A 14432-nucleotide genomic window follows, 5' to 3' on the forward strand; every position below is an offset into this window, starting at 1 on the left:
TGTTGTTGTTTGAATCATGTAAGCAATATTGTCTCCACTTCATTTCATGTGTGTTTATGGTCAGTGGTTCTGAAGTATAGGGAAGCCCAGAGCACAGGTGTTCTCTCCTTCACCAAGGAAGTTGTGTCATCTCCAGTCACTGGAAACTTCTCGTGTCCGGTATCTCTCAGACAGAAAGATTTTTACATACGTTCATTTCAGACCCCTATGACGGTCCCGTATGCCTGCCTAGAAATAAGGCCAAACCACATGTGTGCTCTATTTGCCCCAGGAATTCCGCATTACAGATTCCCTGTGCTCCCCACCAGCCTCCCCACTCCGCCTCTGGTCCTCCTCCGATTCCACGTGTCTTCCCCTGAAATTCCACCTGCGTTCTCTCTTCTTCCTTTCCTTGACCCTTCCTCCCAACTTACAAGGGCACAATCTGTTCTCTTGTATTTTGTCTCCAAACGTGATGAGGTGCCAGTAGTAAATTCTTATGGAAACTTGAGGAGCGAGGGGCTCGCTGAAGGCCCCAGGGTCCTAGATCACGAAGATGTTTCCCGTGATTTCACGAACCGTATTTAATAGGTCAGGCTGGTGTTGGTCATTGCTTTCTTGTACTTTAGAAACATGGAAAGGATGCTAGTGCCGTAGTGTGTTCTTTTCGATTATTGTACTGATTCTTCAACTTCCCAGTCAATGCTAGATTTCTGAATATTTCTTTTGTGTGAAGATTTCAAGTCACACACGAGGTCATGCTGTAAAAATATTTTTAAATCCATTCTGAGCTTGCTGAGAGATTAATAAATGGTAATACATGAAGCAGAATAGGCCTCTTGGTTTTAAACCTTAGGATCTGCCTTCATTTCCTGAAATTCCTAGCCGAGTGAGCACCCTAGCTCTAGATAGGCAGTCCATTTTTCTGTCTAATGACGCCAGCGATGTGGGTAATGTATGAAGATTCCTTCCTTTATCCATACCACTGTCATTTCCACTGAGCCCTTGGAGCAGAGGGAATCTTCTAGGAAATCAGATGAGTCATGGGATAAAGTGTAGCCTCCCTTCTCTGCAGGGATGGAGTGGGTGTGGATCGAGAAGTTTCCTCTTCATGAAACCAAATCTCCTAAAGATTTAGCATCATATCCCAAGAGATGAAGAGCAATTGTGAGTCAGGAATAAGACCCATGGAACAGTTTCTGACAGCTGTTGGGTTACCTCATCTAGGCTAACAGTCCGGAGGATGTAATATGACGTGAGATGCCAATCCTACACATTTCTTTCATTCCTTAGCTGCCTCATCAACAAGTGAAAACGATGTGTGTGAGAAGGTTCTGGATAAAACAACCAACCACTCCTTAACTGACACCCTCAAAGCTTAAATCATCAGAGTTCTTTCATAGTCTTCTCTACGTGGTAGTAAGAAGGGTAGTAATAGCAAAATGCATCTTTGAGGAGATTACTATTATTCTAACAATAATTATTATAAGATTATAACAGAATTATTAAATTCTTGCTATATGCTCAATACTTTTTCAATTACTGTCCTGTACCTATTATCGAGAAGATAATAATATTATAATTATTATTAAATCACAACTAAGATTTACCAGATTCCTGCTGTATGCTTAATACTATTCCAATACTTTACATGCATTGACTCATTTATTTTTCACAATAATACCTAGCAAAAATAGGTACTTTGGTGAGCCCTATTTTCCAGAGGAGAAAACTAAGCACAGAGATTAACTCATTGCACAGCCTAAGTAATTGGAATTATAGAGAAGCATTACCTTAATCAACTTCCATCTGACCTCAGACTGGATTGAACCCAGGATCCTCCTCTTACTAGCTGTGTGACTTTAGGTAAGTTAGAAACACTCTAAACCCCTCATCCTGATCTGTGAAATGGATTGATCATAGAATCCATATCATAGGGCTGCTGTGAGAATTAAGTGAAATTGTGACCAACAGTTATAGAGCATTTCCTATGTGCCAGGACCTGTCTGAGCATTTTGTATGAACTAGCATTATTATTGTTGTTACACTGTAATTACCATTATTATCAATTCAATCTGTAACCCTTTGCTTCTCTGTATTTGTGAATTCCTTAAGAATCCCGCAAAGCCCTCTGTTTTTGTTTTTGTTTTTTTTGCGGTACGTGGGCCTCTCACTGCTGTGGCCTCCCCCGTTATGGGGCACAGGCTCCGGATGCGCAGGCCCAGCAGCCACAGCTCACGGGCCCAGCCGCTCCGCGGCATGTGGGATCTTCCCGGACCGGGGCACGAACCCGTGTCCCCTGCATCGGCAGGCGGACTCCCAACCACCGTGCCACCAGGGAAGCCCCCGCAAAGCCCTCTGAATCACCAAAAAATAAGAAAAACCTTCATTTCGGTGTGATTTTCATATCCTCATTTTTTCACAAAGTACTTTAAAACATGTTTTTCAAAATTTGCAAAACTTAAATAGAAAGTAAAACTTTTCATAATCTCACCAACATAGAAACATAAAGTGAGAAGTGAAATCTCTGCTCACTCTTTCAATTCTCCCTCCCAGTTAACCCACCACCACCACCATCCATCCATCCACCAGTCCACCCATCCATCCATTCATTCCTTCACTTCCTAAATACTTTTGAGCACCTCTGCCATGCTGACAACAATTTTAGGCACTGGTGATATAATGGAGCCTGGAGGCTCCATGAACTGACTTTCACTCTATCCTGATGAAAAGTTCTAATCCTCATATGGTAACTCCCAGCAAAAGTCACTCCTTGGATAGCCAGAATCTTTCCCTAAGTGGACTGGGAATACGGAGATTTGTGTTACTTCCTTACCCTGAGTACCGAGAGCACCTTAGGTAACTCTTGGAATGTATGTTTAAGTCTTTATTTTTTTTATTTTTATTTTTTTTTGCGGTACACGGGCCTCTCACTCTTGTGGCCTCTCCTGTTGCGGAGCACAGGTTCCGGACGCGCAGGCTCAGCGGCCATGGCTCACGGGCCCAGCTGCTCCGCGGCATGTGGCATCTTCCCGGACCGGGGCACAAACCCATGTCCCCTGCATCGGCAGGTGGACTCTCAACCACTGCGCCACCAGGAAAGCCCATGTTTAAGTCTTTATTGACAGACTTCCAACTCTAAGTTCTCTCGAAATCTGTCCCAAACTGGCAGAGTGGTGTTGCTGTTGGCAACATGTGGGACAGAACCAGAGTGGCTTTATGGCAGGACTGAGAAAGTCCCTCCACTTACCTCCACTCCAGGTGTCTGGCCCACCATCTGTCCTATGCCTGAAAGTCCCAAATTTATCACTTTAGTGGGTTAAAACCAAAGGCCTTGAATAAGATGCAGCTAAATAAAGTAAATGGTTTCCAAAGACTAACCAAGGACTATCTGTATTTCATCAGCTGCAGATCAGATTTTATTCCTGGAAACATTGATTTATTTGGAAACATTGATTTCCAAACGCATCAGAATTACCCAGGAACTTGTTTGAAATATAAATGTCCCAAGGCCAGCTCCAGGAAATTCTAACTCGATAGGTATGTGGTGGGTCCAGGGGATCCATGTTGTTTCAGGCAGGCCAGGTAATTCTGAGGCAGAAGTCTATGGACGCACTGACTGAGTTCAGGGTATGTTAGTGCTGTGGACGAGTCTGTTTGTGGAGTAGAGAGCAGACCTGAGGGGGCATCTTGGCTGGAACCTTAGGATGACAAGGACTGAGGCGCAAAGTGGGCAGAGGCAAGAATGGGTGATGCAACAGTAAGAAAAAGATGCCACAGGCCAGTCCTGGATGAATCAGTGGCTTTGAAAATGAAGCCCAGAGCTGAGGATATAGCCAGTCTCAGGGCAGCAAGGGAGCCATTCCCTCTCCCAGCTCTGTAGTTATGTCCTTCTAACTTAGAAACTGGTCCAACAATTACTGGCCATCACTTGGCTTCAGAACACTCAAGGGAGCTCTCAGCCTCTTTATGCACTTTAGTTTATGGCTTTGTTTGCTTCATCTCAGAAACTTTAAATGGTGACTTTGAGCCCTGAACATTTGCCTTTTCTTTTCCATTGAGTATATTTTCAACAAGGTAATTCGTTCATATGGAAACCCAGGAACTCAGAAGCTCCAGCTCCTGAGTGGAGGCTTAAGCTACCTGCTTTGAAAACAGGTGCAGGGAAGTCATGACCCTAAAAAACATCATAGAACAAAGTCTCTTTCCCTGTCCTAATTAAGGCTCATTCTAGCTCCAGAGACCAAAGTGTTTGGGTTAACTAGGGCCCCTGCTTGCCATATTTATTTACCCTAACACTCTACCTTCCGGCCTTTGAATGACACTGTCCGTTGATAGTGGGGACTCAGGTTTCTCCCAGTGAGCTGAGTGCTCTGGAGATAACCTGTCACCTCTCTTTAACATTGGGCTCCGGCAGATGTGTCCTCCAGGGGTCTCTATAGCTGGTCTTGCTTGGCAAAGAGCCTTGAACACATTTTCTCTCCATTCTACAAATCGCTTGTCCTAGAAGAGCAGGAAAATTGAATGGCACCCAAAACAGCTCGTATTTGCGTTTTTCTGGACATCTTTAAGGGGCAACTGGTGCTTGGGAAAGAATTAGTCTCCTGCTTTATGAAGCTGGATGCTTGTTGGTTTTATCAGAAAGTGCATTCTGCTTAGTTGTCTACAATCGCAGGGAACACAGAGCTGGCCCCTGAGACCACCCGACGGATCTATGAGATGTTGTGACTATGGGCACCGCAAGATAATATAAAATGGTGGGAAAGCCGAAGGTTTAATGACTTGACTCCCTAATTCCCGGGAAAGCAGCCCTCAAACATCGCCAGGCTTCACCTCCAGGAATGGAGAAACGGAGACTACAGGCTAGATGCTCCTCAGGGAGAGTAGCCACGCTCACGTAACTGACACCAGCTACTTAGTGTCAGTTACAAATCAGCTCTTTCAGGAGAAGATTCCTCTTGAAAAAATAGTTTGCGCATAAAAACATGCACAGTTGGGTGGCAGTAGCCTGTGAGATGCCTTAGTAAACCTCTTCAACTCAGACTTGACTCATGACGCATAGGTGATGAGGGGACATGGGGTAGATGTGTGAAAATAGAACCTGCAAGGGACTCCTGTGTCAGAAGTCAGAGAACTAATGGCACTGACAGGGATGGGGGAGGGACTTTTGATAGCGCGTACCTATGCATGTTCAAAAACTTAATCCTCACAGCAATCCCATGAGGTTGCAGGTAGCCTCTCTACGCCTCGACTTGCACATCTGTAAAACGGGAATAAGTCACTAACCAAGGTCATATAGCTGGTAAGTGGCTGGACAAGCTCCGTGTCTCGTGTAATCGTGTATATGACTCTCGTCTACTCCTCATGGCTTTGCTTTAACCCAGGAAGTGCTTTTGCTCCAAACAACTGAAAAAACAAAAGCCACCCAATCTGCTTGCTGGCCCTCTCTTTTTCCTGACTCCCCTCCCCAGGCTGGGAGCGTGACTTCATTTGCCCCACAGTCTTTCTTTCAAATATGTTCATAATTCTTAATAAGGTGTCCACGTTCCCACAAACATTTTCATTTCAGTCAGAAGTGTTACAGGCTGAACAAGTTCATGCTCTAACACCACCGGATTAGGCAATAAAAAAAGGGTGTTGCCAAACAGAAAGTATACCCAAGACGAGAGAGAGCGTGGTTAGCTGACTCAAGAGTGAGGACAACAGTAGATTGTTTCCAAGCGTGCTATAAAATAATAATAATATAGAAATATAAAATAAGTCTATTTTAGGATAGATTGGTAGAGAACAAATTGTCTGCTTATGTACAGAAAGCTACAATTGCTCCTTCAAGGAAGTGGTTTGGTTGACAGGGATGAAAACCCCCAGTGGCAGAGTTTCACAGATCTGAGATTCTTCTCCTCCTCCTTCCTGTTTTCATGGTCTTGGGCCAGTTATTTAACTTTTCCAAACCTCAATTTCCTCGTTTGCCAAACAGGCATAATGATTCCTTGGTTTTAGGGTTTTTGTAAGAATTAAGTGTGTGGATGTGTCCCCATATTCTTGAAACACGATGGATGGCAGCCAGCGTTACTCTTGGAGTAGGTATGGAAAGAAACACTTTCAGACTTGGAAGAATAAAACCACATTTTTCTAAACATGCTTCTTGGCTCAGATGGTTTTCTTGTTTGGGCAGCTCTCTCCCTCTCTCTCTCTCTCTCTCTCTCTCTCTCTCTCTCTCTCTCTCTCAATGTATTTCCTAGATTCCTTCCAAGGCAAAAACAAAGCACTATCTGCAAACACCAGTGTTTGTAAATTGGTGAAACTCTAATGAGCTTTCTGAGAAGCTCTAAGTTTATTCTCAATTTTCAAGGAAGGAGATCTGGAACAGAGAAATCAAATAAGATTCTCAAAGATGTAACCTGGGTGTCTCTCAACTTTTATCTTGGTGCTTACTTAAGAGGTGGTAAATCATGTCTCCTTTAGCCCTAAAAAATTACCTGAGCAACAAAGTTTGCCTTGGGATTTTTCATCAAAGCAGGGGCCACCAGGTCCATAGGAAATATTTCAGATAATGCAGTTAGTCGGAAGCAAACTATAGCATCTATTGAATCTCATAGTCCTCTTTTGGCAACACTCTACAAGAATGCAAAGGGTTTTCCTCAGGGTGTGGTATGAAGGAGGGCCCTGATTTCAATTCTGAATCCCATCACCAGCTCTTCAATGCTTTTTTTTTTTCTTTTATGTTTTTCAGGTACTCTCCCCTAGGTATCGCCTGCCTAATTTGTGGGAAGATCATTGCCATCAAGGACTTAGAGGTGGTTGCTAGACAACTGGGGATGTACATGATCACGGTGATTGTCGGCCTCATCATCCATGGGGGCATCTTTCTCCCCTTGATTTACTTTCTAGTGACCAGGAAAAACCCTTTCTCTTTTTTTGCTGGAATTTTCCAAGCTTGGATCACTGCCCTGGGTACCGCTTCCAGGTAGAGAACACAAGAAATCACTGTTGTTTCTCTCTGCTCATTCCTTTTCCTTCTTTGTCACTTCCTCTTTTTCAAAACCTTCCCATCACAGCGTTCAGTGAGAACGCTTTTCACATATGTTTAAAATATTTTTGAAAAAGTGGAACATTTTAGATTCTTCACTCCTTTTAGGAACTTTTAAGCTTTCTGATGAACTTTTTGCTGGTATGTAACTGTCTTGGAACTATGATCTCATATTGTTTCCCAGGTGAATACATGCTATTCATCTCTAGACATAATTTGCCACATATAGCATCAGTTCAGTTTTAAGTGTTTTCCAAAAGGGTGTAACAGGATGTTATTTTATTTAAGAAATTCTCTCACTTGTGATTTGAGAAAGGCTATTATATCACTGTACTGGAATAATTTTTCAAAAGTAGGAGAACAAGGTTTTGCAGGGTAAACGGTAGGTTAGGTGAGATTTTTCAGACAAACCGGAAATCAGACAAGTCTTTGAACCTGTAATGGAACTACTCTGCCCCATTGACTTTGAGGAAAGTCAGGTTGGCATTGATTTGACTTAACATTGACCGAGAGTCAGTTCCTTCTTCATTACCTAGTCCCAGTTCCTCCCAGAGGCCAGTGAGGACTCCAGAGATGTGCAAGCAAAAAAAAACCTCTTTTTTTTTTTTTTTTTGATATCATCTTGGACTGAATTTAGCAAAAATAAAACCAACAACCCAACAAAAACAGATACATAAGAAACAGCCAGCAATGTAGAATTTCAAAGACTAAAAGAGTTTTATTCTTTCAGCCTGCAATAGTTGCTTTTATTTCTGCATGTGTATCCTTGGGTCACAAAACAAAGACTGAGGCCATAAAGCAGGTGGCAGGGAGGCAAGTAAACTCTGCAACCCATAGCTCAGCGTTATCTCTGGAGTCACAGGTTGGCAGGTCCTTGTTACAGAACCCATGACCACTCACTGCCAGGGAGGCAGCCGCTCTGTGACACAGGGAGACTGCTTTTTTTTTTTTTTCCAAAACTACTGAGCAGTCAGTCAGGTTTTTCTTAAGTGACCTAACAGGCCAATAGTGGTGACAACCTGGGAAAGCCAAATTATATTTCCATCTTGCAAATCAGTGAGAATTCTGTACTAGTAGAGTGTGAGGTTTCAGAAAAAGCGAAAATCTATACAATTCGGGAGATCTAGATTCTGCATTCAGTTTCCCAAGATGAAGGGAAACACTTCAAAATTTTCTTTTTCCTTCTTGGTCCTATACATTTCTTATCGCTAAGTATCTCTATCCATAAAGATTTTCTCATTTTGGTGAAAAAGTTAACTTTTTTTTCAAAAATAAAAACAATCATGTTTAGTTTTATTTTTGTTTTCTGGTTATGAGCATGGTATTTGGTCATTATGAAAAAGTTCAGACAGTGTATAAAATTTTGGAGGAAGAAGAATGGGCAACACCACTGATAACTGGTAGTAACCTTTTTGTTAATCTTTACAGTTATGTACATTTCCAGTTCTTATTATGTATAGATATTGTACACTGCTATTTTCACTGGTCAACATATCATAAAAGTTATGTTATATCTATTAATATAGCTCTTACTATATCTATTACTACATATCTATTACTACTATTTTTAAACTTCATAATAATATACTGTAGGTACTACAATACATCCCCCACCCCAAATGTACATTTAAACCTTGTCTATTAAACAGGGCAGTGACAAGCATCCTTGTAAATACATTTCTGCAAGGATGTTTGGTGATCCCCTCGGGATAAATTTCTAGAAGTGGAATTTCTGAATCCAGTGGTAAGCACCCTGATGGTTTTGAAACATGTCACCAGATTACTATTTAGAAAAGTACACTCATTTATGTACCCACAAACTGGGTACGAGTGTGCCTTTATCCACCTGCTCATCAACACTGAACATTATCTGTCACTTTAATACTTTCAAATCCTATTGGTGAAAAGTGATCTCACTGAATTTGCATTATTTTGATTACTAGTGAGGGGAGACATCTTTTTTATGTTCTTTTTGACCATCCTTCCCTCCCCTCTTCTGCCCTGTGAATTGTTTGTGAGCTTAATTTCCTGTTGGGGTGTTTATCCTTTCCTGATTGGTTTTCAGCTCTCTACATGTATAGAAATATCAACTCATGTGTCATATGTTGTAAATAGTGTCCCCCTTCACTTGACATTTGTCTGAAAAACTTACAGCGCTTTTTTTTTTTTTTTTTTTTTTTTTTTTTGCGGTACGCGGGCTCTCACTGCTGTGTCCTCTCCCGTTGCGGAGCCCAGGCACAGCGGCCACGGCTCACGGGCCCAGCTGCTCTGCGGCATGTGGGATCTTCCCGGACCGGGGCACGAACCCGTGTCCCCTGCATCGGCAGGCGGACTCTCAACCACTGCACCACCAGGGAAGCCCTTACAGCGCTTTTTGCCACTAGCAGGTTTTAATTTGTATGTAGTCAAAGTCGTCAGTGTTTTCCTTTGGTATTTAGAACTTTGATTTTGCTGAGGGATATCTTTTCTGCCAAAGATTATAAAATATAACTTTATATTTTCTTCCAATACCTTTATGGTTTTGATACTACACTATTTCAAAATATTATCATTATCTTTTCTTTTGAATGACTAGACAATTATCCTAGCCCCTTTATAAGACAAAGGTAAATCTTAAAAGCATAGGGGAAACCCAAAATCATATTTAAATCAAAGACAAAATCTTGGGTTATCTGACCAAGACCACAAGCATTAGACTCATATCTCCCCCTTGCCCTGTATTTCATCTGAAAAAAAAATATGGTTTTAATCTTTGGTTAAAATGTGGCTCTTGCCTAGATGAGGAATTTCTTTTTAAAAAAAGTCACTGTAGCAGGAGTCACGTACTAAGAATTAACTCAGGGTTTATTTGCCCTTATGACCACAGGGGAAAAGCCCTGGGACAGCCAGTGCTAAATATACTTTCCACCTCCTCAGACGTTGGACTGAATGGGGATGTGCAGGGGAAGGGTTGACCCCGTTTTCTCAATAGGCACAGAGGCTGGTGTCAGGGCAGCTGAATGGAGTGGGGATGGTCTGCGACACGTCTCTCTGCATCCCTCTGACTTCCGAGTGCGCTGTTAAAACTAATCTGGATAAAAACAAGAAGAATCTCAAGTACCAGACAGTTATTATTCGTTTGAAGACTGTCATATGGCCACTGAGGCAGGAACCAAAAAAACAATGTCAGAATGTCAGCCTGTTAACACAGGAAAGAGTTAAAATTCTCAAGTCCCAGTTTGGACTGATGGGGTACATATGGATTTTTAAGACACAAAGCCTGTCCGGTAGTGACATTAAGAATATTTTCATGCCTTACCAGTTGTTTCTTCCAATCTGTTGAATTGTCTAAAGACCCTTTGATGACACTGTGGGAAAATGAATGCAGTAATGATAATGGATATGTTCCAGTCCTCCCAGCAGTGTCCTTAGATTCATACCGATGAGAATTCAGCTGCCAACCATAGCCTTGCTGCCATTTCAGGCTAGTCATGGTGTCCTGGTAACCTCAAAGGGGTCTTAGGAAAGGGCTGGGAGTGTGTGAGAGAGGAATAAAGGGACACTACTTCTCATTAAAACAGCTGGGGCAGCAAGCCAGGTACGATGGCAGCCCAGCATGTGAATGAGGCCAGACTCCAACTTTTCTCCCTGGGTTTATAAGGCTTTGGTAATGAGAGATCTCCAAGCATCCATTTCTTCTCCCCACCTAAGACCAAAGAGGAGGCATGAGAAAGACCCTTGACCTAAAATCACAAAGAATGTTCCAGTAAGATGACTCTGGTTTCCCTAAGGTTGTTAATAGGGCTTGTGGGTCCATGGGTTGATAACATGCAGATCTAGGAGACCCTAATTTTAGAACTTTAGGGACTTTTATGGTTCTGCGTGGGCCCTGGAATCTGCATTTTACTTAGCGTGCCTGCAGCTGACGGTCCTGTCCCACTCTCTGAGAAACTGACACCTCTGCAGATGTCTTTGTCCAGCTTGGCTGGAGCCCTAATTCTGACAAGTAGAAGGAGGGAGCTATGACTAAGGCTGTAAATGCAAGAGAGAAAAATGTGCTGTCTGCACTGGGGACAGTTTGCTAACGTTTGAATAAGAGAGAAGAGAATGGACCACAAGGTACTCCCATGGCGGTTGGAATGTTCTACATTGCTTTCCATATCACTTAAACTTTGAAGCAAATCTGCCTGCCCTCCTATCACCTCTATCCACATGGAAATAATATTCTGGCTTTCAGCAACACTTACTCTTATAGGTCTCCTGTTTTAGAAGGCACAGAACATGTCAGGAGCTCTGGCCTTTGAAATTGATTCATATGGTCGTGAATTCCCATCCCATGCCTGGGAGGAGTGGGGGTGAAGTCACTCCATGTTGGGTCTTTGATTAGCTCCAGAGCACAGGCTTTTCTGCCCTATGTCATTGGAGAGACTGTAGAATTGGCAATGACCATTTATCAGGGAGCTGGACTGTCTGTGAGGGTCCCCAGTGAATTGCTAGAAGCTTGGACTCTTGCTAAATGGTCATTAACATATTTGTCCAGCCTTCTCAACATTAGCAGGCCTGGCTCAGGGCAATTCCCAGGGGCTAGATACAACCCGTGTAGTCATCTTGTTGGAAACAGTGTTTCTAGCATGAAATTATGGGTCATTCAAGAATTCCTCATTCCATCTTACTGTTGGTAGCTGATCCTTTTCTGACACTTTATTTTGGCAGCCCAATTGATGTGGGCAATCACATGGGCTTCAATATTTAATCCAAGATGGAAACAATGACTAAAGGGAAAGGAGAACTTGAAGCTCTGAGTAGATCTCAAAAGCTAGAACCAACAAAAATATGTTGCTGACTATTACCATGTTAATAAGATTGTATTTGAGACCCCAAATCAATGGGCTTTTTTATCTTTATTATTAGAATTAAATTTTATTTGGATTTTATTTTTTAAATTTTTACTGGAGTACAGAACTCTACTCAATACTCTGTAATGGCCTATATGGCAAATCGATGGTTTTTAATTTAGCTCCAGACACTGCTTTTTTCAAGTCACATTGATTGGAACAAAAGAACGAAAGCTTTGTGGTGGCATTTCGGTTTGTGCTTTGTCTTGCTTCTCTAAAATGGACATAACTCTTGTCTCTCTCTCTCTCTTTGCCCCTTAGTGCCGGAACTTTGCCCGTCACCTTCCGTTGCCTAGAAGAAAATCTGGGGATTGATAAGCGTGTAACCAGATTTGTCCTACCAGTTGGAGCAACCATTAACATGGACGGTACAGCCCTTTATGAAGCCGTAGCCGCCATCTTTATAGCCCAGATGAATGGCGTCATCCTAGATGGAGGCCAGATTGTGACCGTAAGGTGAGTGAAATGGGTGGTTGAAGCACTGAAACAACTTTTGACCTTATCCCCTTCCACGCTAACTCCATTTCACAGAGGCCACTTGAACTGCTGTTCTCCGGTTAGAAGAATGGTGAGGGAAGTAAAGGAGAAGAGGAACTACTGGCAGGCTCAAAGGGAAGATTGGTTCAGAAGGAATCAGGCTCATATTAATGCCTTATGTTTGTATTGCCCATGTGAAATGGCTTCAGAAATTTGATATTATTTGATTTTTAACAATCCTGTGACATTGCAAGGCAGTTATTTCTATTATTTAATAGATGAGGAAGCACAGGCTTCAAGGGGCATGGTAGTTTGTCTGAGGCTGTAATACCATCAGTAACGAGCCAGCAGGGCTGTCACTGGGGCCAACATCGACTGACTCTGGATCCAATTTCTCTTTCATTAAAATATGTTCCCTTCAGCATTCCGAGGAGTGACGGCAAAAATGATGAAATACGGGGAGGAAGAGATTCCTCAATATAGCATAACATTATATTACAAATAAACAGCAAATATTTTTTGTTGTTTTTACTAAAGGTATTTTTTACCATATGTATTCATCATTTTAAAAAATTCAGAAAGAATACTTTTCCAAGACGTCACTAAAAACACATCGCTTCTCTGCAAACTTAAAGATCACACCTACTTACATACATTAATTTATCTAATCCTCACAACCACCCTATGAGGTATGTACTTGTCTCAGTCAGCTCGGGCTGCTGTAACAAAATACCATAGACTATGGCTCAAACAGCAGATGTTTACTTCTCACAGTTCTGGAGGCTGGGAAGTCCAAGATTAAGGGGCCGGCGCGTTCAGCTCCTGGTGAATGTCCTCTTCCTGGCTTGCATATGACTGCCTTCTAGATGTTTGCTCACATGGCCCTACCTTGGTGCATGGAGAGAGAGAGCGAGCTCTCTTACATCTCTGCTTATAAGGACACTAATCCCATCATGAGGGCTCTACCTTCATGACCTAATTACTTCCCAAGGCTGTATCTCCAAACACCATCACACTGGAGGTGAGGGCTTGAACAAATGAATTCAGGGGGGACACAACTCAGCCCATAGCAGTACTGTAGGGGAGCCTCAGTTTCCTGTATAATGGGTACAATAATCATATATTCTAGTGTGGCTGAGAGCATAGTCACCTGTCAATAAATGTTAGCTACTAGTATTATTACTATTACTGATGCTTAATAAAATACAGTACTCCTAGGATATGAAAGAAAAATGTGACTATGATATAGTGAGTGCCGTGATGTTACTCAGTGGAAAACGTGCTTTGGGTCAGGTTATCAAGCCATCTAAGTCCTGTCCTGACAGATTGCATGTGAGACTGCCAATCTCCCTTGCTTTAAAATTCAAAGACAAATAGAGCTTCTTAATGGCCCTGAATTCTCCCCATTGATGAAGCAACCATGCTTCGCATCAAGCTCACACCATTAGATGAGGACATAGAGGTGGGAGGATGTACCAGGGAGTGACCAGGTGGTTGAGACTGTGCTTGGATTATTTAAATTTATCCTTTATTTTAACAATGATACGACTGAGAATTTTCACTGGACAAAGGATAAAGTTGGCCAAATATATTTAATACTTGTGCCCCTGGCAACTTCAGCTGAATCTGCCATATCTGTACATGTCACAAGGGCTGTCTCTGGGGGGACCGCCCCCTCTCCATGGAGTGTATGTAGTTCAATGTCTTCAATTCAGTCAGAAAAATATAGCCAAGTCCAGCTTCATTGCTGTGCTTCCAAGTACATTCCTCATCTTTTCATTTCCCTGCAGGCAGGAGAACAGTGGCCAGGAATTCTCAGCAAATTCATTAAGTCATAGCGTTTTCAATGTGAGGAGGAATCAAGGGACATCAAAAGCCAGTGTGGTATTGGAATCAAGCAGACAAGTGTTCAAATCCCAGCAGACCATGTTCAAGCTGTGTGACCCTAAGTTTCTCCACCCTTCCAATCAGTGGTACTACCGTATGTACCTTGCAGGGTTACTGTGACATTCTGCTGTGATTAATGTGTGTGTGTGGTAACTTGTACAACATCCAAGAACCAGCCATAGGGA

At 42.4% G+C, this 14432-nt stretch overlaps 1 protein-coding gene across 1 annotated transcript in view; it reads left to right on the forward strand.

Moving 5' to 3' along the window:
* Positions 1–14432, forward strand: part of SLC1A2 (solute carrier family 1 member 2) — a gene marked incomplete at its 3' end in the record, with an annotated part of 49271 nt that overhangs the window by 15764 nt on the left and 19075 nt on the right. The window contains exons 6-7 of the mRNA XM_079930133.1: positions 6713–6946; positions 12145–12339. Coding sequence (XP_079786259.1) covers positions 6713–6946; positions 12145–12339 — 429 coding nt within the window. The remainder of the gene's footprint in view (positions 1–6712; positions 6947–12144; positions 12340–14432) is intronic.

This window comes from Stenella coeruleoalba (genome assembly GCF_951394435.1).
Source record: "Stenella coeruleoalba genome assembly, chromosome: 8".
Classification (NCBI taxonomy): Eukaryota; Metazoa; Chordata; class Mammalia; order Artiodactyla; family Delphinidae; genus Stenella; species Stenella coeruleoalba.